The sequence below is a fragment of the Aspergillus pseudonomiae genome (genome assembly GCF_009193645.1).
Source record: "Aspergillus pseudonomiae strain CBS 119388 unplaced genomic scaffold BDV37scaffold_128, whole genome shotgun sequence".
NCBI lineage: Eukaryota > Fungi > Ascomycota > Eurotiomycetes > Eurotiales > Aspergillaceae > Aspergillus > Aspergillus pseudonomiae.
The window spans coordinates 62,053-86,324 of NW_022476120.1; the positions used below are offsets into that span (position 1 = coordinate 62,053).

The 24,272-nt window shown below is 48.6% G+C and overlaps 9 protein-coding genes across 9 annotated transcripts; 6 read left to right on the plus strand and 3 right to left on the minus strand.

The window, feature by feature from the left end:
* Nucleotides 1-432: 432 nt before the first annotated feature.
* Nucleotides 433-2,634, plus strand: BDV37DRAFT_291232 (kinase-like domain-containing protein; the record flags this gene model as incomplete). Its single annotated transcript, XM_032088889.1, has 4 exons — nt 433-1,365; nt 1,396-2,298; nt 2,355-2,578; nt 2,625-2,634. The coding sequence occupies 4 exons, from the start codon at nt 433-435 to the stop codon at nt 2,632-2,634; spliced, it is 2,070 nt and encodes a 689-aa protein (XP_031935495.1).
* A 107-nt stretch (nt 2,635-2,741) lies between these two features.
* Nucleotides 2,742-3,367, plus strand: BDV37DRAFT_264078 (uncharacterized protein). Its single transcript, XM_032083628.1, has 2 exons — nt 2,742-2,881; nt 2,946-3,367. The coding sequence occupies exons 1-2, from the start codon at nt 2,789-2,791 to the stop codon at nt 3,357-3,359; spliced, it is 507 nt and encodes a 168-aa protein (XP_031935496.1). The 5' UTR covers nt 2,742-2,788; the 3' UTR covers nt 3,360-3,367.
* Nucleotides 2,963-5,179, minus strand: BDV37DRAFT_291233 (uncharacterized protein; the record flags this gene model as incomplete). Its single annotated transcript, XM_032088890.1, has 6 exons — nt 2,963-3,679; nt 3,751-4,200; nt 4,254-4,558; nt 4,623-4,810; nt 4,866-4,950; nt 5,008-5,179. The coding sequence occupies 6 exons, from the start codon at nt 5,177-5,179 to the stop codon at nt 3,494-3,496; spliced, it is 1,386 nt and encodes a 461-aa protein (XP_031935497.1). The 3' UTR covers nt 2,963-3,493.
* A 1,332-nt stretch (nt 5,180-6,511) lies between these two features.
* BDV37DRAFT_288774 (amino acid permease-domain-containing protein) lies at nt 6,512-9,095 on the plus strand (the record flags this gene model as incomplete). The annotated part of the gene is made up of 11 exons (XM_032088320.1): nt 6,512-6,765; nt 6,840-6,867; nt 6,925-7,163; nt 7,232-7,379; nt 7,432-7,522; nt 7,569-7,598; nt 7,650-7,716; nt 7,772-8,369; nt 8,434-8,522; nt 8,597-8,819; nt 8,889-9,095. 11 exons carry the CDS (start codon nt 6,512-6,514, stop codon nt 9,093-9,095), a joined length of 1,974 nt encoding a protein of 657 aa, XP_031935498.1.
* Nucleotides 9,096-9,817: 722 nt separating this feature from the next.
* On the plus strand, nt 9,818-10,730 carry BDV37DRAFT_291237 (uncharacterized protein; the record flags this gene model as incomplete). Its single annotated transcript, XM_032088891.1, has 2 exons — nt 9,818-10,194; nt 10,266-10,730. 2 exons carry the CDS (start codon nt 9,818-9,820, stop codon nt 10,663-10,665), a joined length of 777 nt encoding a protein of 258 aa, XP_031935499.1. The 3' UTR covers nt 10,666-10,730.
* An 871-nt stretch (nt 10,731-11,601) lies between these two features.
* On the plus strand, nt 11,602-13,651 carry BDV37DRAFT_288776 (uncharacterized protein; the record flags this gene model as incomplete). Its single annotated transcript, XM_032088321.1, has 4 exons — nt 11,602-11,682; nt 11,741-12,132; nt 12,199-12,403; nt 12,458-13,651. 4 exons carry the CDS (start codon nt 11,602-11,604, stop codon nt 13,649-13,651), a joined length of 1,872 nt encoding a protein of 623 aa, XP_031935500.1.
* Nucleotides 13,652-14,512: 861 nt separating this feature from the next.
* On the minus strand, nt 14,513-15,717 carry BDV37DRAFT_276356 (uncharacterized protein; the record flags this gene model as incomplete). Its single annotated transcript, XM_032085549.1, has 4 exons — nt 14,513-15,369; nt 15,420-15,456; nt 15,508-15,645; nt 15,688-15,717. 4 exons carry the CDS (start codon nt 15,715-15,717, stop codon nt 14,513-14,515), a joined length of 1,062 nt encoding a protein of 353 aa, XP_031935501.1.
* Nucleotides 15,718-18,193: 2,476 nt separating this feature from the next.
* BDV37DRAFT_276357 (uncharacterized protein) lies at nt 18,194-20,538 on the plus strand (the record flags this gene model as incomplete). The annotated part of the gene is made up of 4 exons (XM_032085550.1): nt 18,194-18,402; nt 18,447-18,623; nt 18,659-18,851; nt 20,428-20,538. The coding sequence occupies 4 exons, from the start codon at nt 18,194-18,196 to the stop codon at nt 20,536-20,538; spliced, it is 690 nt and encodes a 229-aa protein (XP_031935502.1).
* A 1,447-nt stretch (nt 20,539-21,985) lies between these two features.
* On the minus strand, nt 21,986-23,897 carry BDV37DRAFT_264083 (Zn(II)2Cys6 transcription factor). Its single transcript, XM_032083629.1, has 2 exons — nt 23,727-23,897; nt 21,986-23,665 (listed from the first exon to the last, which is right to left on the minus strand). The coding sequence occupies exons 1-2, from the start codon at nt 23,801-23,803 to the stop codon at nt 22,204-22,206; spliced, it is 1,539 nt and encodes a 512-aa protein (XP_031935503.1). The 5' UTR covers nt 23,804-23,897; the 3' UTR covers nt 21,986-22,203.
* Nucleotides 23,898-24,272: the final 375 nt, after the last annotated feature.

Consider the following 24,272-nt stretch of genomic DNA (forward strand, 5'->3'; position numbering starts at 1 on the left):
TACGGAGTTGTATTTATCGATCGTATTAAACTCATGACACGGGCACGTGATGCTTGGGACCCTGATTGAAAAGGGTCCATTTCTATCCTCCGATGTCTAGGCTGCGCATAGTGTAAACTAGATACCTAAATTGCGACTCGCCCCATAGGAGGCCAAGTGTCCACTTGAATGGATTCGCAAGCGCTGCGCCTCGGGTGAAATGGACGCGTGATCGGGTACTAGTCGCAGGCGTTGATCTCACCCAGTGGTCGTCGCTAATGATATGAACGATAAGGCCAAGGTGACGACGGATCAGCCACACGCGGCCCCTGCGCAAAGAGATTAATCCCCATTGTTTGCTGCATGCGGGGATCCCCGAACACTGACAACCACGCACGATGAAAACGACCCTTTACTGCCACGGCTCGCGAGAGCGTCTTGATATCGGCGCCCATGACTGACGCGGTGATCGGCTCGCTTTGCGAGCGATTTACAACTCGACTGAAGGAAAATTCCTCCGTCAACTATAACCGGCATCGGTTCTTCCGCAATGGCACCGTGAGAAAGGTCTTTGAAAGCAACCAGCAAGACCTGCGAGAACTGCTGCGATGTCTGTGTCAGGCTAATGGCACTCCCCTCACACACGTACCGGACATTCTACGAAGAACGTTAACAGACCTGAGCTTGATTTTTGCAATCCTATTATTCGCCCGCGGGCGCCAGGAAAGAGATGTTTTGCGACAGTTCGTGGATTTCGCACTTGAGGCAGGCGCTGACCATGTCGCTCCACGTCAGTTCACCGATGCAGACCTCCCTATCTCCCTCGAGATGGCGACCAGCCATTTTCCCTTACAAGGAGTCGAATTTTACCACAAACAATTTCGGTTCTGCGCCGTTACGCTGATGAAGCGCGAAGAAGTCGTATACGAGCAACATCGATTCCAGTGCCCACTGCCGTATCTCGAGGAGACAAAGATCGGGGAAGGCGCTTTCGGTCAGGTGTGGAGGGTACGGATTGAAGAACAACATTTCCAGTCACGATCCGATCGTACAACCACCACCGAAGCATTGGAGCTTGCGCGAAAAGACTTTCAGTTAGATCGAGAGGGTAGAGGGGAGCAACAGATTCTGAACAAGATCCTGGACCAGCCACGTCGACACAAGAATATAATGGTGGCGCTGGCGAGTTTGCAATATGGACCCACGTATAGTTTGTTCTTTCCACTCGCATCCTGCAACTTATGGGAATACCTGAACGGGGTTTACTCTGAAGATCGCTTTCCTCCGTCTACGTGGGAAGAAAAGAAGGACATCTACTCGCGTGGGGTAACGTTAGCCGGAGCACTGGCGTTCCTTCACCATGAATTTCGCGATCAAAAACTGGAGGTATTTTCATGTTACCATCTTGATCTGAAGCCCCACAATATACTTGTCTTCGATGCGTATAGCCCGTCCGAGACTTGGAAAATTACGGATTTCGGACTATCGCGTGTCAAGGGTAGAGGGCTAGATGGTGAAGCAGATGTGGAGCTCGTGATGCCTATAATGGGGAGAGGCCATAAGAGACCGAGGCGACTCCAGGAGCCATCGACGTTGAATCGAAGAGGCGAAGGTACTTACCTTGCCCCGGAATGTTCATTACCTAGTGGCCGGGTCAGCTCTGCCAGCGATGTTTGGTCGCTCGGCTGCATCATCAGTCTGGTGATGTCTTATATTGATTCGGGATATAGCGGCGTGGTGGCATTTGCGAGGCAACGGCGCAGACAGGACCACGGGGACAAATTCTATACAATCCGACATGGGAAGCCAAAGCTTTCACCGGTAGTCATTGCGTGGTACGAGAAGCTAAAGCACAGAGCTCGAGCAAGCTCGTTTGCGATGGAGCACGAGATCGTATACCGAACACTCGACTTTCTGCAGAAGTATGTGCTGCATCCTATTCGGGATCAACGCGTTACTTCGAGAGAGGTGGAGGATACTCTAGCGTCAATAAGCGGTGTATTTCATCGAAGATCATCGGAAACACGGAGCAGGTGGCGGCTGCGACGACCTTCATTCTCTTCAGCCTATACTCCTAGCTATGAGAAACTCCGTATTGAGACAAGCATGCCCATTCTTGGAACCGCGTTTGCACCGGGCGGCGATGTTTTGCTGTTCCAATCTCAGCAGAAAGTGCAGGTGTTTTTCCTCGACGAAATCCTGTCCTCTGTAGAGCGGCTCCCGAAACCGCGAGTGATAAATATTCCTAGGGCATCCTTGGAATGCGTTGCGAGTAGCTCGGGCTTTCTCTGTGCCTGCCTCGCTACGACATGCTTCGAGGTACTTAGCCATTCCTCGATATCTACAACGTGGGATCGCGATAGCTAACTTCTTAGTGCATCTTCTATGAAACCACCATCTCATCCGAGTCGCAAGGAAATAGCATCCTCCAGGGTTCAAGAATCCACTATCCGCACATGGGCTCTATCAAAAAGGTTGCCATGTCCGCCGATGGGCTTCTAACAGCATTCATCGTCACGCGAAACCCCGGAGACTCTGACTCAGATGCTCTCTTATATCTGTCAACTACACAGAATCTCCTGAACAATGCAAGCGAAGGGTAATTCCAACTGCTACTTGGATACGGCGTTCTATTCTAATCTGAGGCAGAAATAGCTCACCTCCATCAAGCCGATCAAACTCTGCGGCATCCTACCAAGATTCCGATAGCATCACTAGTGGCAGAAATATCATCTTGCGTGACTCGATGGTCGGCCCAGCGACGCAAATCCGCTCATTAAAATTCTCTAACGATAATCACTACCTGATCATGGTTTCCCAGGTAGATCCTGTACATCTTTTGGTTCGCGCATGGGACACATACAGTGGTATCTCCTGCGCAAATTTGAAAATAGGGTTTCAGGTACGTCTACATGTCGTTCTCCCCTTCGGAAAGCCGCGACTAACTGTCAAAATCTCACATACAGGGGGCAGCTTCTGTGGATGAACCTCTCTACACTGCATGTTCTGTTTTCAATCGAGAACCACAGCTGTTTATACTGTGTCAACGCAAATACCTTCTCCACCTCAGCTCCTGGCGTTGGGATCGCCAGGTTCACACGCTCCCTAACCAGGCGGTCAACGTATTCGTGCGTGATGATGACGAGGCCCTGATTATACTAGGTGATAATGGGAGCGATCGTCGGCTTCGCACCTATGTCTTGCCGATCCCCATTTCGGGCAGGCCCGAACCAGCAAAAGTAGCGCTCAGTAACCTGAACCAGTATCGGCCAGCTCTAGATAGCGCCGTACTGACACGCACAACAAGGGGACAGATTGTGTTGGTAGTGGCCACCGCAAGGGGCGAATTCCTGGCTGTGAAGCTTCCAGACGGAACCTGAGACTCGCTCTCATACAAAGCGTTTGTACCTTTATATACTAAATGACGTGTTGCATTCAAACCACCAGATAACCGCATGCTTGTGTTTCTAATAATGCACGCCAATCCGACCCGAGGCAGATGTTGCACAACACTTTAAGCCAGCGACCCAGCCTTGCTGTTCGCATGCTTCTGCTGACGTTGGCTCCGAACCCACCAGTACAGCACTGTCACAGCCGTCAGGGGCACGGCGCACACTACGAATATCCAAAACTGTGGAGACACAATGAGATTATGGGTTTGAGAATCCATCTCGAAGAATGAGTTCATTCCGAGGAGGGTCTGCATCAAGAAACTATGTCAGCGATACGGCTGTATTACCAACACGAGCTGATCTGCAAGGGGAAGCATACTGCCATAAAAGTGGATGGTAGATAAATGAGGGTTACAACAGTGATAACTCGGACTGTTGACGAGTCGTCAACGGTGGATGAAGTGAGGCTCAACATATAGTCCGATTGCTGCTGTGCCGTATAGGAATTGTTGAATGAAAGGTTGTCTGCGATTAACTGGGCCGTGGTGGTAGCCCAACTTTGAAGAAATGATGCAGCCTGTAGGTAGGCATCCGCATGGCTTTCATAGTTATCTAGTAACTGATCCATTTTGTGCCATGATAGATGCAGCAAGGCACCGCAATCCCTTAATGCATTATTTGCCTTATGCAAGGTCTGTACTGTTTTGTCAAAGGAGCGAAAGACAGCTTGCAGAGGCAGGCACCGAGATTCTATGGCGCGAATGGAGGCCCACATGTTATGATTGACCCTGAGTGGTTCTTGGATGTGTTGTGTCACGGTTGTGTTGTACTGAGCGAGCTGGTTAGCATCACCTTTAGTAAATAGCAGTATTCTTGACATACAATCGTCAAAGCCCTGTCCTCTTGCGAACCTAGATATTCCCTCCAGTTGGGGAAGAACGTAGCGAAGAGAAGATTGTGGATTAGCAGTGGGTGTTGTGTTAACTGAGCACACTGGAGCGGACACATAAGTATCTCCATCAGCCGTTGCTGAAACAGGCAGTCTTTGGTCGGGTTTAAAAATATCCATGTGGAATGCTTCGTCGCTGTATGAAACTTCTGATAGACACCTGTTTGTCGCACTGTCCATGAGTCCGGTCTATCGTTGTTGGCTTTTTTAAAGGGGTACTTGAATATATACGCGATCTCTAATGTATGGGCATTAGCCCCTATGCTGCAGTAAGGTCTCATAAGTAGGGGTTGTAAACTCACCTATACTTTGCTCATTCCGAATAAATGCGGGTGCGCTGCTAAAAGCCGCTTCCGTAGCCATAAACTTGTCGTGGAAAGACAACGAGAGATTGTGCAGTACATGCGAAGAGCTAGTCAAGTTTCCAATCTCCTCGAACATCTCCTTGGTGACGTTTAAGGGTCGCCATGAGTTCCCTTGATTGATAGATCTGCAATCTCATTAAACTCGGTGCTTTGATGTAGCCAGCATAATCGATGACCTACATAAAACACAATCCATTTGGCGCCGTAGAGGCCTTCTTTCTGTGTGCTTGTAGCTCAGCCAATGATGTGAATGTTCTTCTTGTTACTGCTCCCTGATGGTTAGCCTGAGCATCAATTCGTAGGCTAACCTATGTACACGAACCCTGGTGTTCTGCATCGCTATCAGTCCACTCGACCTGAACTTTCGATTCATCATCCTGAAAGCACTTGCGAGACTTTGCTACATGCCAGAGATCATCTGCGTATGGGACCAGACTGAAAGGGTCCAATAGGTGGGGTAGAGAAGTCTGAACATCTTGGGTATGTGCAATCATCGTGATGGCTGAACAATCAGATCTACCACAAACGAAACTGAAGTAATATTCTCTTGAATCTTGAAAACTAGAAGGGCCCAGAACATGGTGTTTATATTATGGTACCCATTGTCACGCAATAACACAGGTGATTAAAAAACTCAGCAACACGATGGCCAAGCGCCCTGCGCCGCCAATCCTTGCTCAAAGAAGGCCAAGCGCTTTCTTCCAGAACTCTCACTCCCACCAGCCACTGCCACTTCAGCCTGACCACTCAGGGGGAGCAGGGTCAATCAGACGCTTCCCTGGATCCGGTAACGTGTCATCAGTCAGCTATTTAGCACAGCCTCGGGCTCATTTTGCAGTCCGGAGAACGCCTACCTGAGCTCCTGCTACTCGATGTCAGCCACAGACCCAACAAAAAAGCTTCTAGGAAAGTGGAACTGGAACTTACTCGGGTCACCTCTCGTGGTGCGTCAAAGGACCAAACCTCGTCATCGATCTTTGCACAACTTAAGATTACCAGATGGCTTTTTGAATATCTTCGGGAATTCTTACTCGAATGTGAAAGTTCAGCCCTGGGTGATCAGGAAACAATCGTTCCAGCAGGGCTTGGAGACTTTCACGTCGTAGATAATTGCTGGGTGCATCTTGTCGCCGCATCTCTGGTGGAGGGGAGGGGGTTGATGTACTTGATTGAGGGAATGTAGGTGTCCAAGAGAGTCTTTTGAACATATTCAGTCTACTGTGGCTCCAAGTACTATCGATATGGGAGAGGAATACGCTCACAGGATGCTTAAGCGTGCTAAGGTTGGATGGAGGAAGGAGTCGGTCCTGCGATAATTTGGCTGGGTTCACAACATCCCGCGTGGTATACGAGGCTAACAGCAGATTTAATGGTGGGTGACAGCCTGGGGCTCTGCTGGGTGCTCGATAGGGTAATGATTTCTATTACTGATTTTTGTTTGTTGTGGCGAGCCTGTCATCTCGGTTGTTATCGGGATAGGAAGATGTTTGCGATCCAAGCAGTGCTGTGGTTGGTGGCCCTTCACACTGAACAGGTGTATTTTGTTGCACGGTTCTCCAGTCCAATCAGTAATTCCGAGGCTTATCAACACCCCCGCAGAAACTGTGCTTCTCAGCCTCGTGGGCGCGGGTTCCCCTCAGGCCTCGTATTTGGCTATCCGTAGCGTCGCACTATAATCCCCGGAGCACGCACCAGCCCTCATGCATGATCCCTCGAGCTCACCCTCAACTCCCTGTGGCTTTCGTCGCTCTCTTTGCCATGGTATAGCCACTTTATTCTCTATTTACATCATGCCACTTGGGACTTAAGGCTGAGGTTGCGACAACATGGCTCCTCACGGCAGTGCAGATCACGATGGGCTGGATATGAGCCAAATCGATTGGTTTCCGCAAATGCTTGCTGTGCCTTCACTCGGCACATCGCCTGGGACGTCAGAGCCGCGACGGTCGGAAACACATCTACAACCTTCACTCAGCTCAATATCCTTCAGACAACCGGAGAGTGTAACAGTAGTTGTGGATCCACGCGATGGCGCAGGGTCCGATCAGGTATTCCTGGATGAGAAGGATCGGACCGTGAAGTAAGGGGTTACCTAAACACGAGTTGATGTGCATGTTCAGGGAGCTATTGGCTAACCTTGCTGCCACATTCTAGTCGACGACTACGTGGGTTCCATGTGTTTGTGAGTAATTGGCCGTAATTTGAAATAAACTTACTAACTGATTGTTTTTCTCACTAGATGATTACCATTAGCGGCGTCCTCGGCGTTGGGCTTTATCTACGAAGTGGATCTATACTGCGGATCGGTGGGCCGGCAGCGGTCCTGATATCGTTTTCAGCCATGGGCTTGCTAGCCTGGTTGGTCATGCAATGCATCGGAGAGTTCCTCGCGATATGGCCTGTCGCCGGAGCGCTCGTGGAGTTCGTCGGGACATTCGTTGATGAAGACCTGGGCACTACAGTTGGTATTGCATATTGGTGGGTCTCATTGCCTGGGCTGAGTAAGGCTGTTTCGCAAACGTGCAGCTAACGGCCATCCTATACAGGGTATCTTATTGTTTGAACTTTGCTGCGATGATTGTGGCTGCTGCGGGCGAGGTTGAATTCTGGAACACAAGCAAGGCGATACAGGGCACTGTCATTCTGTTCATAGTGCCCCTGTTCCTGGTGCTGCTTAATAGCTTTGGCGTACAGGTATGTCCCTCAGCCCCTTCATGCACTGAATATTTATAACCATTGGATTTAGGTATATGGTTTGACTGAGGTAATTGGAGGCTCTCTGAAGATCCTTGGGGCCATTGTTGTTACTGTGTCAATGATTGTGATTAACGTTGGAGGTAAGAGCACGTGTTCCGAGAATACCCTATTTCTGACAGTATACAGGTGGAAATGAAGAACACATTGGTACTAAATGTGAGTCGTCCCGCCAATACCTTCTTGTTTTGAGTTCTCACTTGCTTGTAGATTATCGCGACTCGTCTATATTCCAGTATGATGAGAGAGCGGCGGGAAACTGGGCGACCGCGTTGTTGTACGCCACCCTCAATACTTGAAATATGATCAATTGGAGTACTAACAGTATGCAGCATCTCTCTTTCCATTGCAGCATTCTCCTTCATAGGTGTCGACATTGCAGCCGCCACGGCACTCGAAGCACGTCCTGACAACAAGCGGATCTCGGCGGAGGACCCTCTAAATGAAGAACTGAAACAGCCATGGCCATTCATATCCGTTCGCTTTTCTGCCACCTGGACAAGTTTCATTGCGTGGATCGCCTATTTCGTTGCCGGTTTTGTGATGACCTTGAATATACCTTGGGACTCTGATGAATTACCGCAAGCTGGATGGCTGGGTCACCCCGGCCCAAAGACCGACAGGCCAAGTGATTCTGGCTTTGTGATCAGCGCGAAGAGATCTGGGATCAAAGGGCTGGCAGATCTTTTCAATGTCATTCTGCTATTCACTGCCCTGACCTGCGCCAATACAAACCTGTATGTCGCGTCCCGAACGCTCTTTGGTTTGACTCGAAAGATATACGGGAAGCAGTGGCGGTGGCTGGCATTCTTCGGGAAGACGAACAGCTACCAGGTTCCAGTTCGGGCCATGTTTCTCTCGTGCTGCTTCCTGTGGGTGCCGTTTCTATACCTGTCGCCGAATAATGCGAAGGGGACCACTATCGCTAGTGTAAGTACAGTGTTACTCGAACTATTGATACATCGTGAGCAGAGTATGTGTTAACAGCTATCAGCTCCTCGAGGTATTATCCCAACTCGGCTCAGTCAGCTGCCTCATTGTCTGGGCTTGTGAATGTTGGGCTTTTATACGCTTCTATAATTGGTGAGTGATCACTATTTCGTTTGATCAACATTAATATTCTTTTTGTAAATACAAGCGTTACTAACTGTATACAGCATGAAGGTACACCAAGTCGAGCTCCATAATTCCCCTCAATTCGCACATGTCTGCCGCTTCCGTCGTCCCGGCGCCCCAGACTATTATCCCTGGCGCTCCCACGGCCAACCGGTCACAATGTATCTCGCCTTAGGGGGTTGTCTCTTTACGCTCATTGTTGCCGATGGAGCAGCATTGTGGCATGGCTTCCATGCGTCCCTATTTCTCTCGGCGTATCTAGCGGTAAGTCCTGTCAGAGCAGACGGTATCTATGTTCTATGAAGGTCTAGGTGCTAACGAATGACAACATAGCCTCTGTGCTTCATTCCATTATGGTTCATCATCAAAGCATACCGCTCCGGAGGTTGGCGGAACATCCGGTGGGAGCTCGAAGATCTGTCAAATATCATCGAGGTCAAAGAGAAGATTCGAAAGCTGGACGAGCTTAAGGACCGCGCAACGGCCAGAGATGGTGCTCAGCAGAAGCCTGGGTGGGGGAATCTCTGGGGCGTTATCTGAAATTGAGATTTCGCTCACAGCTGCGTAAGATTGGCTTAAGCGAGCTGCTTACCTCCCGCTTGTATGATGACATTGTACCGTTTATATAATACTATGGTCTCGACTATGAGATGTAATGTAATAATTCCTATATCCTGTCTAAAGAAACTTGCCACGGGTATTTTACGTGGAATGCCCTAATTGAATTGGCTCCAATCTAGTAAAGTGCACGGAATTCAGCTATGACTCATGTTAGCATCCTGCTATGTATATTGATTGATACAATATGTGAGGGACGTACTGTAGACAATCCCCTACGTATAGGGTCCGATAGACACAGCATCGTAGCGCAGCTGGAGGCCGCTTTATATATTCTAGGCCCCACTTGGTGCAGGGTCTGATGGAGCTTGAGGGGTTTCTGCGGACTATATCAAGTAAATTTGAAGGAAGAGGCAGGCCCTGACACAAGAAAACAAGGACAACACCAATACAAAGAAGCGAGGGGAGTCCACGCAAAGGAAGCATGAAAGAAGATGTTCTTACATCAGCAAAGGGCAGCCTAACATTCCCACGGCACCACCAACCTTCTGCCTAGTGAACATGACGGCAGGGCAGGTTCAATCTCTACATCATGATTACCCAACAACACATATCCCTTTCTCAACAACAGTGCAACAGAAGCGAACTCCTAACTCCCCCAAGCACATACACTCAGTCTAATTCCGTTGGAAGCAAAAGTCCCAATGCAGTCAACATCCACCCACAAGTTGGAAACCTTGAATGAGGCCGTTTTCACGGGCGATCTTATCCTTCTTTTCGCTCCGGGGCAAAAGCCAGCCATGCTCCTTGTCGAATTATCTCCTGGCAGCCGGAGCTCGAATCCCAAAGCGTCACGAATCACCGTACGACAAGTGGGGGTGCACTATCTGAAAAAGCCGGGATACTGTAGAGTGTCCGGCCCAGACGTCTATTTTGGCAAGGGGGAAGGCGATGATACATCAGATGACGATGACACTGCGAGTGAAGCAAGCGTCGACGCTTCCGCGCGTCCACTTAGTGCGTATGTGGCTCGATTCCCTGAGGAATGTCAGGTGGAATACCGCGTGAACCCCCATGGACGGTACGTATGCTTATCTGCTCCCTTCTGTGTGAGCTTGGAAGAGCGCTAGTATGCTAAGCATTTTTGCATAGCGATGTTCTAATGAACTACTGGGGTGGTGAGTGCCCGTTTTGTGATAGCCTCCATTATTATTGTCCCGGCTGTGGCCCTGCCCGCCTGTTTCCAGACCTTTGGGGTGGGTGTGGTGTGGATCAGGCCTGTCCCGTCTGCCTGGGTTACAATTTTGCCATGGACGACAAAGACGCGTTGAGAGTGATAGAATACTATACAGATAGGCTTCATAGAGGCGATGCTAAATGTGACGGGGGATATGCAGAAATGAAACGCGAGATCCTCGACATGGTACGCGAGCGATATGAGAGCATCAATGCGCAGAGGGAAGAGATGGGTTTCTCTTCCTATGATGTCAATAAGATCGTAGAGGGTTGGTTTGAGGACGACGATGATGACGATGACGACGATGACGAATGAGACTCTGGCTCTGCACAGTTTTGCTCGCCAATTGTCTACTAGGACCCATGAATAGTGCTGTGAATCCCCTATAAAGGCACCCTGAGTGTGCGCCCATCTCTTTGTCAACCTCCAATCAAAGTTGATATCACTCTGGGAGCTTTGTCATTGCGATATACTTAATAACGAGGACACTGGGAGGTTATTTTGCTGCCTTTGCTGTTCTCTACGAGAAATGAAAGATGAGGTATTCTACTCTACTATTATGCCCCAGGCCCCAAGCTCACACTGAAGGTATTGCAATTGAGCATCTATTCAATCATGTTAGTTAGGCCCAGCGTAGGCCGAGAACCGGACCGTAATATCGAGCTGTCGTACCACCAAAGAATGAAGGTATCATAGTTATTTATCAACTCCGGGGGTCTAATCTTGATTAAGCTATTGCGACGGGCATTTCTTCCCAGGAAGAAAAATTTCAGGACCTGCTGACATTCGTGAACAAGGGCGGTTTGCCGCACCGCTTCAGCCAGATGTCCATAACCACCGCCAAGAAAGCCATCCATAAGCCCTTATGAGAAATTGTTGGGCACGGCACACGAATCCACCAGTCACATGTGTGCCTGGCGATCCTCGGGTGATCAATCGGGGATAATAAAAACGCGCGGCTGCATTTATTGCTTTTTAGCGTGGATATCTTGCATATTGGATCTCCTGCCCGCGCGAGGATCTGCCAATCGGTGGATCGCAACGGTGCCCGCAGCTGCAGCACCACGAACACGTCGATATGCAAGCCCGTTATACAGCACAAGCTGGTAGCTTTCATTGTGCTTATATGCATCAGGACCATGATGACGAGGCCTCGTGATACCACTCTCCTTGACCGCCGTGATTGGGAGCTTGTATTTCTACGCGGACCTTTGCCTCGAGTATGGTAGGGTGTGAACCTTGCTCTTACCAATGGCATTAAGTGTGTCCTTCGTAGCCCTTGGGCTTATAGCTCTGGTTGGGCAGAGTGCTGCTCGTGAAGACTGCAAATGTGTGAGTTGGCTCCCGTTTCCCCTGTCATCGAGCTTTGCTAACTTGTGATTCTTCACAGGCCCCGAATGAAGAATGCTGGCCCACGCTGACCGATTGGGCCGAATTGAACGACGCTGTCTCGGGCAAGCTGATCCGAAACACACCCGTTGCCGAGCCCTGCTACTATGGAGATGAGGACGACCAGAAACTGTGTGATACTATCGTCGACCAATGGTCGAATTCGACCTTCCAATCCCTTCAGCCGACAGGATATTGTTATCCACTTGACTACGCCTGTCCTGTTGTGTCGACACCGACAGGCACACCACAGACTGAATGTGACCTCGGTCCAGCGCCTGTGTATACCATCAATGCCACCGAGCCGGAAGATGTGGCGGAAGGGATCCAATTTGCCAAGACCCATAACCTGAGACTTGTGATAAGGAATACCGGTCACGACCTGCTTGGAAGGTATGCCCAACCTCCTGTGGTGAAACTACCCAGAGAGCATTGCTGCTAACACTAGAGTACACACAGATCCCAAGGATACAACAGCTTACAGATATGGCTGAAGTATATTCAACAGGGTCTTGAATACCACGAGGAATACCAGCCTCCCAGCCAGTGCCAACACACTAGCTGGACTGGAAGCGCCTTCACTGTGCGAGGAGGCTATCTCTGGGGTGACCTCTACGCTGCCGCCTTTGAGCGAGACTTGATAGTTATCGGTGGTCAGGATCCAGTAAGTCAACTCATCATTCATTGAAGGACCTCGCAGCTAACCTACTATTGTAAGACGGTCGGCGTGCTGGGCGGCTATCTACAAGGTGGAGGGCATTCTCCCGCCAGTCGCGACTTCGGCCTTGCTGTCGACCAAGTCCTAGAACTGAAGGTCGTCCTGGCCTCTGGAGAGCTCGTAACTGCCAATGCCTGTGAGAACAGAGATCTCTTCTTCGCTCTGCGTGGGGGTGGGGGTGGAACATACGGAGTAGTAGTATCAGCCACGCTGAAGGCGCATCCATCCCGTCCAGCCATTACACATACTCTCGTTATCTACCCATTACCCAGTCGCAAAGACCCATTAGCTACCACTATGGTGCTTATTGACGTGGTTGCGGAAATCCTTTCCGCATATCCCGCCTTATCTGACGGCGGCTTTTCAGGGTACGGCGGATGGGGGATTGACAAAATAGATTCCCCAATTGCGACAGCCCCGACACCAGTCATGGAGAACGGTGGCTATTCTCACGTCTTCGCGAAGCTGGATGACAGCGACGACGCCTTGGAAGAAGCGCAACGATTTGTCCATGCAACGCTTATGCAACGGCTACGGAAATACAATGGTTCTGGGATCATGATCCAGGAAATTTGGGAGCGTTATCCATCGTTCGGGGACTATTATACTGCCGCGACAAGGGCGGAGCAACAGGTTGGATTTAGCAAGATGGCACTCACGTCACGTCTTCTCGACAAGGCGTCTCTCACGGGTGACACAGCACAGCTTAAAGAGATGCTCCGTGTCACGTCCACAAACTCCCCTGATGTTCCTCAAAAGGCAACCATATGGACCATGCTTTTTCTCGTCGGTGGAGGAAAGGTCCTTGATAGCTCCACTAATCCTTCCACAGATCGCTACGTGGGTGTCCATCCCGCCTGGCGCAAAGCTTATCTTCTTGCTATCCCGACGTCGATCTTGCCGGAAGATGCAGACGACACATCCTTGAAAAGAATGCAGCATGATACCACTTACCGAAAGACCGATGCATTGAGGGCCTTGGCCCCGAATATGGGCAGCTACATGAATGATGGCGACCGATACAATCGTTGGTGGCAAACTGACTTTTTCGGTGACAATTATCCTCGGCTTCGGGCCATTAAGGATGAATACGACCCAGACCATGTGTTTTACTGCCCTACCTGCGTGGGGAGCGAGGAATGGAGGGAGGTTCCGCTGGAGGATAAGGTGTATGGGGCTTTGTGTCGGGTTTGAAGATGGTAAAGCCATCCAGTTGTACGTTGTACCCGCTATGAACCGCTGGAGAACCGAGCAGTACGACATGTATACCTTACGCGGGCTAGTTATATCTAACAAACAGAGTATATACGTGTAATTGCTTTCGAAATTTGACACATCCTCAATGCTGAAGTGTAGTTTTGATTTGAGATGGTTAAACAAAACACCGGTTGCTCGAATTGCAGCGATTGACGCAAATAGGCAGAAGAAGGATCGACAAAGTTGCCACTCAACATCTAGCGAGGCCTTCGGAATGCAATATTATGATCCACTCTATTGTGGGTCAGACTTTGGGTAGGAGGAGACTTGGATCTTGTTTGGGCATCTGTACAGCTCGATCTATGTTGCAGGGCATGATGAACATGCACCCCTTGCATCAATAGCAGGCGGTCTGTAAACTTTCCAAAAGGTGGTTATGGTCACAGATGTAAGGTTAGGAAATAATCTTCTCTATATAGATAGCCACCTCGATATGAATTCTGAACGGCTAATTGCCACCTACAAACTTTCTGGGGCCAGTCTGCGTGGTTGAACTCATCCCAGTTTATCGATGCATGTACAGTATGCAAACGAGCAGCCCTTGACAACCCGTACTGAAGTCTATTAGGTGTGACAATATAATTACCAACCTGCACCCTTTGGCCTTACTTCCTTTCCCCTTTTCTGCCATGTTGTTGCCTGTGTTGAGTAATGCTCGTGTTTATGAAAAGGAGGACAGTGATGTTGACTCGAAGGTGCGGACATAGGATATGAACAAATATCATTCGTACCAGCGAATGCTCTTATTGAGTGTCTGGAGGGGCGATCCTCATACGACAGCGTGTATACATAGTTTTATTATACAGGTACCTTCTGTATCCTGCCCAGCTCTACGTCAGGCCCTTCATCTGTAAACGTGGAGGAAACTTTGGAATGGGCCGGCTCGGTCAACTTGACAGTGCTGGACGAGGCTCTCCTCGACCGTTCGGCGGAGATGGACTTTCGGGATATACTTCTGCTGAAAACCGACTTAATCCCTTTTGCGGTGGCCACAAAATTGACATAAGACTTGTACTGGTTGAAAAAGACCCGGGCAGCTGGTAAACTCGAACATGTAATTGCGATAAGCAATTCCATCATGGCCAGCATCCAACAATACCAACTAGTCCAGGACGCATCATAGGAGAAATAATACAATCGAACAATGAAGTAGAGTCTTATTCCTGCAATAACGGGGGTCAAGTATCCCACGACGAATATGGAACCCAGGGCAATCTTCTCGCGGAACGAGATCCGCAGGTTCCAGCACAAGATCGCCGGAAGCGTAGTCACAACTGCATCTTGGATGAGCGCGACAACTGTCGCGACGATGATATGTGCCGCTTCATTGTAGCACTCCCATGTATGTGATTCCCTCCATAACGGATCAATCTGGTTCCAGTAGGCGTGGAGTGGCTGGCATGACCCGAAGATAACCGCGAGAAACGCAACACTGTATCCGACGACGGAATATATGCTGATCCACGTAGCGAGCATGAAACCTCGCGATATCGATCGGAAGCCCATTCGACGGTAGAAGAGGAGAACAGAGGTTCGCACTAGTCCAGAGCCGATCACATAGAGCATCTCCATTGCCAGTGCCAGCTGGCGTTGGGCGAGAAGCTTGGGAAGTGTATTGTCCCATGTGTGGAGGTTTGCGCCATAGACCTCCGAGCCTATTATCGTCAGTTTATGCTGCTTCTGCGACGGCTGGTGGAGAGCGTACTCAGGACAAATGCGACTGCTAATCCGAGAACGGGGACCTAAACAGTTAGCTATTTGACGATGATCGTGTGCACAGTTAATGCAAATACCACAGCCAATCCAGCATAGAGGTCATCCCAACCGCCTCGACGCTGGATAACGCACCTCGCCCAAAGTCGAACTCCAACCGTCACCAACGCAATGCCGCCAAAAACGGATGCGAGGACAATACTTGATGGTCCATGCGACTCCGGGTCGATCACATTTGGCTTCGGCCAAGATAGCATTACTTCAGGTGGCGGCCGTATACCCCCAGGCATTGTGGTCAATGCCAGTAAAATTCTTCAGGCCCGCCACAGGCAGTGGAGCAGGATTGAAGAAATAAAGGGACAGAACAGGCGTGAACAAGGGTGGGGTGTTGGAGGGTGTGACATGTCTACATAGTGTGGCCGGCATTTACAGACCGTTGTTACAGTTAAATATGTGCTGTACTTTTGTCAATCCTATCTGTTTTGTACAGTCAGCGACGTCATGACCCCCAACTATATTCAGTAAACATATCAACCCTAACTCGGTGGAGGAAGACCCACTTTTGAGAGACATCGGAATAACGCTGGAGGCTGCAAGCCTTCCTTCACCCGACAGGCGACATTCACAATGGCCGATTGATAGGAGATGGCTCGTTCTATAATCTCTCATTTCAAATGGGGACAGAATGATCAACACGAGAACCTTTTCCTCGTGCCTCCTCTGTGTCTGAGACTGGTTTTGAAACGCCCGGCGATCGACCGGCTAGTCAAATGAAGCGAAGATCGCTATCATATGATGGCGTAAGCTAAGAGAACTAGTCTATAATCCTCCTCCCTATAGCGCACGTTCTAGACTTGCGTCAGAATGTATGGCCGAGTCGGGATCCCGTCGGGAAGGCGCATTTGGTTAGTTAACTTGATAATTCAGCTTCTCACCCGCAAAGGATACCCAGGGAGGAAAATGATACGACACGATTCGAAGATCCTTGTCAAGCAAAAGCCTTGGACTATACTCCAGAGTACCTCCGGAGTGATTGAGCTTGGACAATCCGTTCGTTGGGGTTGAAAATGATCTGCTCATGGCGCCGAAGCTTAACAGATCCGTAACCCTGATTGGCATTGATGCTCGGGAACTTTCCCAGTGGGTCGAATCGTCACCAGCATGATAGGATAAACCGCCAGCGCAATTCCACCTGACACAAATTTCGGCTCCTGAAGGATCTCGTAGTTCCAGTATGCCAACTTTTCAGTCTCAGATTAGAGTTATGGAAAGTCACACTGAGTTCCCAGCCAGATGGAAACGGCAGTGTAGACGAGCACAGGCCAGAGTAAAACACAGTTTGATCGCCCACGACCTTTACACGCTGATTCTTGTGTTTCAAAGGACCTGCCCTTGGCCCTGTTCTATACTGCACTTAAGCTTTGTTAGACTTCCGATTGCCATGGCTCGTGGACCAGGGAGTATGGCGATGAGAGTGCTAAGGCTGCAATATGTCCTTCCCTTGGAACCCTAACCTCTACCCTGACTGGCTAGTACATATTGGATAAAATGCCTGATCATGAATCTTTGCCTTTCTCCTGTCTTTATTTTTTATTTCTTCCTTTGCTCTTCGTTCTTTACGGGTACTTCTATTTTATTTTCTTTTGCCAAGTCCATTCTGGGGTAGCGATGATGGTACACAAAACTCCTGGCTATGAGGACTGATTCTAGCTTCAATAACCGCAATATGAGAAGCCTCGATAGCATTGTACATTTACTACTAAATATGTTCACGCATCGAATCATAATGTTATTATCAATGTCAACGCTACTTGACCGTTGATCATGTGAAACGCAATTTGAGTTGCTCCCATTCGCCCCCTAATATTCCTTCAATCATTTTGGCTTGCTCCCTAGCTTCAGGGGCAATGGATCTTTAAGCTTCATTTCCGACTCATATCAATTTATACAGTTCATTTGTCCTTTACCTACAGTGGTTAATTTAGTTTCAGATTAAATTACAAAAGTCAGACACGGATGGGGTCCGGATCAGGATTCCACTAAAAATATATAGACAAGTACTCCTGAATTAAAATGGGGATCGGAAAGTCGCCGAAAGCTTTGCGAAAGCTTTGGCGAAACTTTATTAACAAGGATCTGAGGACTAATAGCCGAATATAGTAAACTGTTCATGATAATCCTCTGGTCCATGTGGGTATAGTGGTACGAATCTGGTGTCCTGCAGACTGACCCGCTATACTTTGCAATATTAATCTGTCGGTCTTTCTTGACCTAAAAAGGTGAGAGGAAGGCTATGATTTTGTCTGGGTTATTGTTTGTCTTGGATATCCAGTGTCAAACATTCATAGTCTGTGAGCGAATGGTCCCTTGGAAACAGTAGAAATTATGGCTTTTGTGCCAGCATTCCCTGACATTGTTCATGATCTGGCAGCGTTGAAAAATTAACAGAAAATACCGGCCGGACTTTTATCGCTTGCGTGAATATCCTGCTGATATATCGTAGATGTAACAACAATAACTGACAGGGTAATACATTCAGGACTATGGACCAACACAGCACTCTTCGACGTTGCCGTGATGACTGCCATACAGCTGTTCAAATTTCAGATACCGATAGGTTTGCCTCTCCGTGCACCAGAGCTCGTCGAAAACGCGACAGGAGTTAAATGCGGTAGTCGATATGTCAGATAAATACGTGATTTAAATGCAACCTGCTATTTAAACCTGGAATTTGCCGGATTCATTAATGCAATCCAACCAGACACCATGGCAAATCCTTACAAAAAACTCAGGCTTGCCATCGAGGCCGGAGACTGCCCCAAAACTAAGAAACATCTAGACAACGGCATCCCAGCTACCATTGAGCACTTTGTTATTGCGACACCAAACAGGGATTACGCGATTCTTGAGTTGTTTGTGTCTCATTGCTGGGATATCAACACAGATGTGAATGATTTCATCCCATCAGCATTAGTGTAAGTCCCACAGCAGTCCTGTTATCGTTTAACTCGGCTGATAGCCTTACTAACTATACATTTGAAGATAAGAAGCTCCTTGAATGGTTTCTGAATCACAGCGCGGATCCCAACAAGACATGCCGTATTCGTGATTGTACACCGCTCTCTTACGCTGTTAGAGACGCACCTCATGAGATTATTCAATTATCACTTAGTAAAGGAGGTCAAATTCATCATGGGTAGCTTTACATTACGCTGCCATGCGAAATGACAGCTTTGCAGTTCTACAATTTGTCTACAATCAAGAGCTAAGATATAACAAGTTGCAAATCAAGAAGGTATTAGACGCCGACTCGCTAAATTACTTGATGAATGAACGAAGTGGTCTGGGAACTCCCTTGCACTACGTGGTCAGGTGCGGCTCGGTGGAGACGGTAGAGTTTCTGTTGGATAAGGGCTCAGTCCCAGTTGTCGTGACTTTTATCACCGCACTGCAGTGACCACTTGGAGCATTTTTTATGCTTAAGGATTTATCTGATAGGGCTAGAAGCTTTTAGGGATTTTATAATGTTTGCGTGGGTTCTGTATCTATGATGTCGTGAATGAATACCTCCTGCCCTTAGTTTTCTGCCAGTTTGTCTTACTGAGTCTTCGTAATTGTAACTTGTGATTCTTGTATACTTTGTGACTACGCGTTGTGTTACAGTGTAGATTAGTAGACAATAAATGATAACAGTGTCTTTGCCCCAAACTAGTGGTAGAATTGAACTTCAGGAGCTCTCCCTGATTTGATTCACAAGATCAGATAGCAAGTTAGTATGGTCGGTCAGTATTTGACTTCTCTGGGGTCCTGAACGTGTGAAATATTTTCAATAATATTTTCCTAAGTCTGCCGAGTTTGCCAAATCTTCAGAGCATTGAATTGGGTAGGGTAGATGAGTGAATTTGTGTACAAAAATGGGCTTTTGCGAGATCTGAAAGGACATAAATCTCTATATTGCGATCAATACGGTCCAAGGCCTCGAACCTGGATAGGCAGACTAGGATTACAGGCGCTATATTTAACTTGGTATCGGATGCCGCAGGAAAGGTATACGCATCGTTAGTATCAATGGTAAGTCAATGAAACATCGTCAATTGGTGACTTTCATATCTGCGTTGTCTGTCTGACTAGCTTCATATGTGCAAGTACTAGTAAATCCCAGCTGTGTCAACAAAGTTCTCCCACAACTCATCCGCCCACCGTTTCCTTTCTGTACCAAGTTCCACCAGCCGTACAATAGCCAGGTTCACAGAAACGTCGTCCAATGCTTTCCTAGAGCCCCTAAGGGGCTCTGTAGTTGATGGTGACGTGGCAAGAGTCGCAGTCGTTGTTGGTGCCGTAGCTTCCCTTGTGGTGGCCGCAGGAGTCCAGGATCGATTGTGCGGTGTTACGAATGGTCTTGCCGTCGAGCTTGTGTTCTCCGGCACCGTTGGTGGCATAGACCATGTAGCAGTTTCCAACCGAGAATTCAGACCCATCACCGTAGTCTTTACCCTCGTCTATCCTTCGGATCGCCTCCTGGCAATCGGTGATGCTGGGAGAGTTGCTCGAGCCCTTGCAGCTTTATAGGTAATTCTCGTTAGCAAGTTCGACGAGAAAGTCTATAAGGGGAAGCTTACTTGTTGGCATAGCCAAGGCTGCCAGTCACAAAGAGTGCGACGTTGATGAGGGTGGTTAATTGCATTGTGATGGATTTGAGAGCGTTGTGGTTTGTGGTGTGTTGATTGCTATGAAATTCAGAACCGGGGAATTGCCATCCTTTTATAATACAGATGGGAGCCCATGGTCCTCATTTTAGAGGGAGGCTTACGTTGCGCATCTGGTGTAAGTGACTCCAACCTGACCGTGGAGGCCTTCAAGTGCTCCCGCGCATAGAAGCTTATTGTCCTCGTTGGGGATGATTTGATGTAAGGGCGACATTGATGCAGGCGACTATCCACATCACAGCCACATCACGGAGGTGAATTGATTCCGATGCAGTTCCCTTCCTATACAGGCAGGAGATGTCTCGTCGGATATCGGATGATTCTCCCATTTACTTCGCCCTAGTCGATATCCATGACATCCATGACTCTAGCCTCGTTGGAGAAGTCTTCCTTTTCACATCTTAAGTTAGTGACCCTTTCTTGTTATCTCAAGCTACAGCAGAACCGGCCATCCCTACTATCAATTACGTATAATTAGTTATATCTAGGAACTTACTAAGTATTCATTTAGCCATGCCGTCGCCAGTTAACCATCCCTTGCTGCAGGGTCCCGCATCGACCTGAAGTATATCGGATCACGGCGGACATGAGGCTGTACCATTGCCCAACATGGAAGGATTTTCAGTAGCATTGGAACAGAAATGGGGCCCCAAACCCCGATGACCCACAGTGAACACGCGGAAAGCCCATGTTTGCGATCGATCTCAAACCTTGCTCGAACGACGTTGAGTCAGGACGAGCATCGTTCGGTTGATGTATAGCCGAGACATGACACAGCTTGGGGTCCAAGACATCTTGGCCAATCAGGCTGTCTAAAAAGCTTTGTTGTTGTTGGTCCTGCAGATCTCTATGGGGGCGAGATCCGGATGGTGTTCCAGAGATACCCTAAGATCATCTCACCTCCATCATCTGCAAGCACAAGAGGAGTTATGCACACTAATACCGTTTTGACCGAGCTTTCGTCTTCTCCTACTCCATACTAGATTCATTAATACGAAGTGATACCCACATTCCCCATCGTGATGTGACTGATCAGCTCATCACATCGGCGGTCTAACTGAATTCATTACATAAAGATCAACGGGCCCACTGGACAACCTTCGCCCCAAAACCAGCACATAGCTCAGGAGCTCTACGTCATAAAGCATATACTACCCCAGCTGCCTGAGCTATGTGGGACTTATGTAAGGGCTCGGTTTATTGCCCTGCCTTGCGAGAAACCTCCAGCGTGTCTTCGCATCCCCGGTTCGACCAACCTCGACTTGAAACGCGACTCTCCGTTAGCTCCCTGGGGCAACCCATCTTTATGAGCCTGGTGTTAGATCCAGGAATGATTCTGGCTTTAACGGCTGCTACGACAGTTGTACTTTTTCCCAGGATACTCTTGTTAATTGGGTATCGTCGCCGAAGCTACTATGGGCCGCTGACCCCAACTTTGCCTTGGTCCTCTTGGTACTGTCGGTGTTATTCTGTCACGACGCACTGATTACTACGTTTTTATCTTCCACTGGGCCCATGTGGGCCTTGTGGCTTTCATATGCATCTTATTTCCCTCATGGACACGACTCTTACCTCTAGACTCGTCGCTGTACGATAAGGCCTTGAAGCCAGACCGACCAGGCCGAGGGAATCCCCGCAACAAGACGGTCTTTATTCCTGCGAGGTAATCAATTCACTCCGAAAGTACAACACTTCTCCTCAGTATATATGAAATTGACAGTGGTGAGGTGGAAAAGGACGTGCTACGAGAACCTGGGAAATGCGTTGCATGTAGCAAGGCAAATGTATAAAAGGGGCGACAGAGCCTGATTACTCATTTCCAAGGAATAACTGGAAGAAACAGAAAATAAGAGAAAGAAAAAGAAGGAAAACTGATTGTTGGCTCGCTGACTTAGTCTACGTATCTGCGAGGACTGTCCTTGCTGTGAATATATCTTTGAGGTTATACTGATGGTGAACATATCTATCGGCATCACTGCCAGTATAGGAATAGATACTCTGGTTTGGTTTGCAAGCTTGAACTAACACAACCGGCAAAACTTTGAAACACCCATAGTATTGTCGTGCGAGTCACTGCGGGGCTTTTGTTAACAAGCCGTTTTCTGTGTTCCCACACCGCGTCGTACCCTGCAGGGCGTTACCATATTGTAACGATGGCCAGCAGTTGGCTTGCTGAGTAGAGGTCAATGTATCGAATAACAAACGAGTAAGATTTTCTTCCGTCTCAAACAAGACAGGTGTTGTCTCCTGCTGACAGCGCTGGCCCGCTTCCGATTGCATCCTTACTATTGCTATCGCAGATACAAGGTTAGAGTTCATCATGCCCTGGAAGTGCGGCCATGACTGCAAGGCTTCGATGGCTTGAAGACGGACTCGGTGGTCTGGACATCTATTTGATACACAGTACAGGCCGGAGATGATGCCAATATCCAGGAATATTGACGGCCGCTCGGGTGACTTCTGGATAAACGCTTTGTGGGCGGCAAGGAGGGTCACAAACTCAGGGGTCAGATACTCCGGAACTGGTCCATGCGTCAGACAAATCTTGACAGTCAGGGTTTGGGAGAGATATTGCAGTCGAAGGAGATCCGCTCCTCGTTGTTCTTTTGGGCTGAGTGTGGGGTATTCATTTTGGTACAACGTTTCAAACTTTTCGGCAAATTCGTCGAATGCTGCCAAGATTACCCGTTGCTTCTGACACAACTGTTCATAGTTGGCTAGGATTTCGGCCTCGGAGAGTGACCAGCATTTTGTCACCCAGGGAACCTCGATGGCCATCACGTGTCTGACAGCTTGTAACGCCTCTTCGAGGTTCTTGAACTTTGCTGGTATGCAGTTCCATATCCCCTGTTCCTCGAGATGCGTGTTGCTGGTCATGTACGGCCCTATCCCATAATGCGTGCCCATAATATCCAATCTTCTAAAAGCCTCCACTAGATCCTGCTCCTTACTGCTACGCTCCACCTGTTGCTCCTCGTTCAGGATGCGAATGCCGCCACGCAGATGTTGGAAGGCAATGGTATAATGCCCCAACAAGAATTCCGACAAGGTAAAAAGCAGGCAACACATTAAAGTAAGCTCCCGTACTTGAGGGTCCTGGGACCGGCCGCGCTTACGCAAAAGTGCCAAAGATCGGGTCGACTGTTCCAGAGCAAACAGATGTCGAGGGTCATTCAGACGTGTACCGGTCAGCTGCATTTTGCTGGCCACTGAGTCCTCATGGATGGCAGCTAGCATGTTAACTGCATGATAAACTGCCGGCTCGGCGTCTACCATCTGCAAGACTAGCCGTTGCCATAACTGCCAGTCAAAAAAGGCAACGAAGTTTGCGATAACATGGTGTTGGAAATATGAAAAGTATCGTCTTTCGTCTGTGTTCAGCGCGCGGCATATATGACTTCCAACGCTAGGAAGGGATAGTGTGGACCGCGCATAAGTTAGTCGGTGCATATCGTACCCCTCACAAATGCGACCGGTGGAGCTGCAATTTCTGCAGGTGTCGGGGAATTCATCACATTTGACATGGCGAGATCTGTTTTGACAATTAGACAGGGCCTGACGATTTTAGGGAACCCAGTTCATCTCGGCCTTACCGACAGGTGCGGCAACCTGTTGATGATCTCTTTCGCTTGGTTTGGCGCCGTGTAGTACTGACAACAGTTTGGGTCATGTCTGTCGCCTTCTCCAGCTCTCCCTAAGCTTATTCAATATTCGAAGGGTGCGTAGTTGGACAACTGGAGATTAGATCAAATGGCGTGACCTCCCACAGTTTTGACCCCACAAGGCTGTCAATAAGATTGAGGCTCCGCTCTCGCCCGCGGTGGATCGGCGGAACTAACACGAGGTTCCAGAAATGTAAAATTACTCAGTTACCAATACGAGACAGTACGCATCATACCAGCTAATTTAATCTATTTACTGTGTAAAGAGATGTATGGACGCAGTATACATAAACCCTAAGCTTAGGGGCAGTACCATCTCTGATCCTCTAGATATTCTCATGAGACAGGAGACAGTTTGATGGTTTGTTTAGATATATCTTCTGGTGACCTATTACCTATCTTCAATGTTACACCCCTCAGGAGGTGCTCGTGGGAGGTTGAAGTACGATGTACAACATTCCAAGTTGCAGGTACCAA

Coding starts and splice junctions, on each gene's coding strand:
- BDV37DRAFT_264083 (XM_032083629.1), bottom strand. CDS start 23,803: ATGACCCAAACTGTTGTCAGTACTACACGGCGCCAAACCAAGCGAAAG. Junction 23,666..23,726: donor ACAGGTTGCCGCACCTGTCG/GTAAGGCCGAGA, acceptor TTGTCAAAACAG/ATCTCGCCATGTCAAATGTG.
- BDV37DRAFT_264078 (XM_032083628.1), top strand. CDS start 2,789: ATGGTTTCCCAGGTAGATCCTGTACATCTTTTGGTTCGCGCATGGGAC. Junction 2,882..2,945: donor ATTTGAAAATAGGGTTTCAG/GTACGTCTACAT, acceptor TCTCACATACAG/GGGGCAGCTTCTGTGGATGA.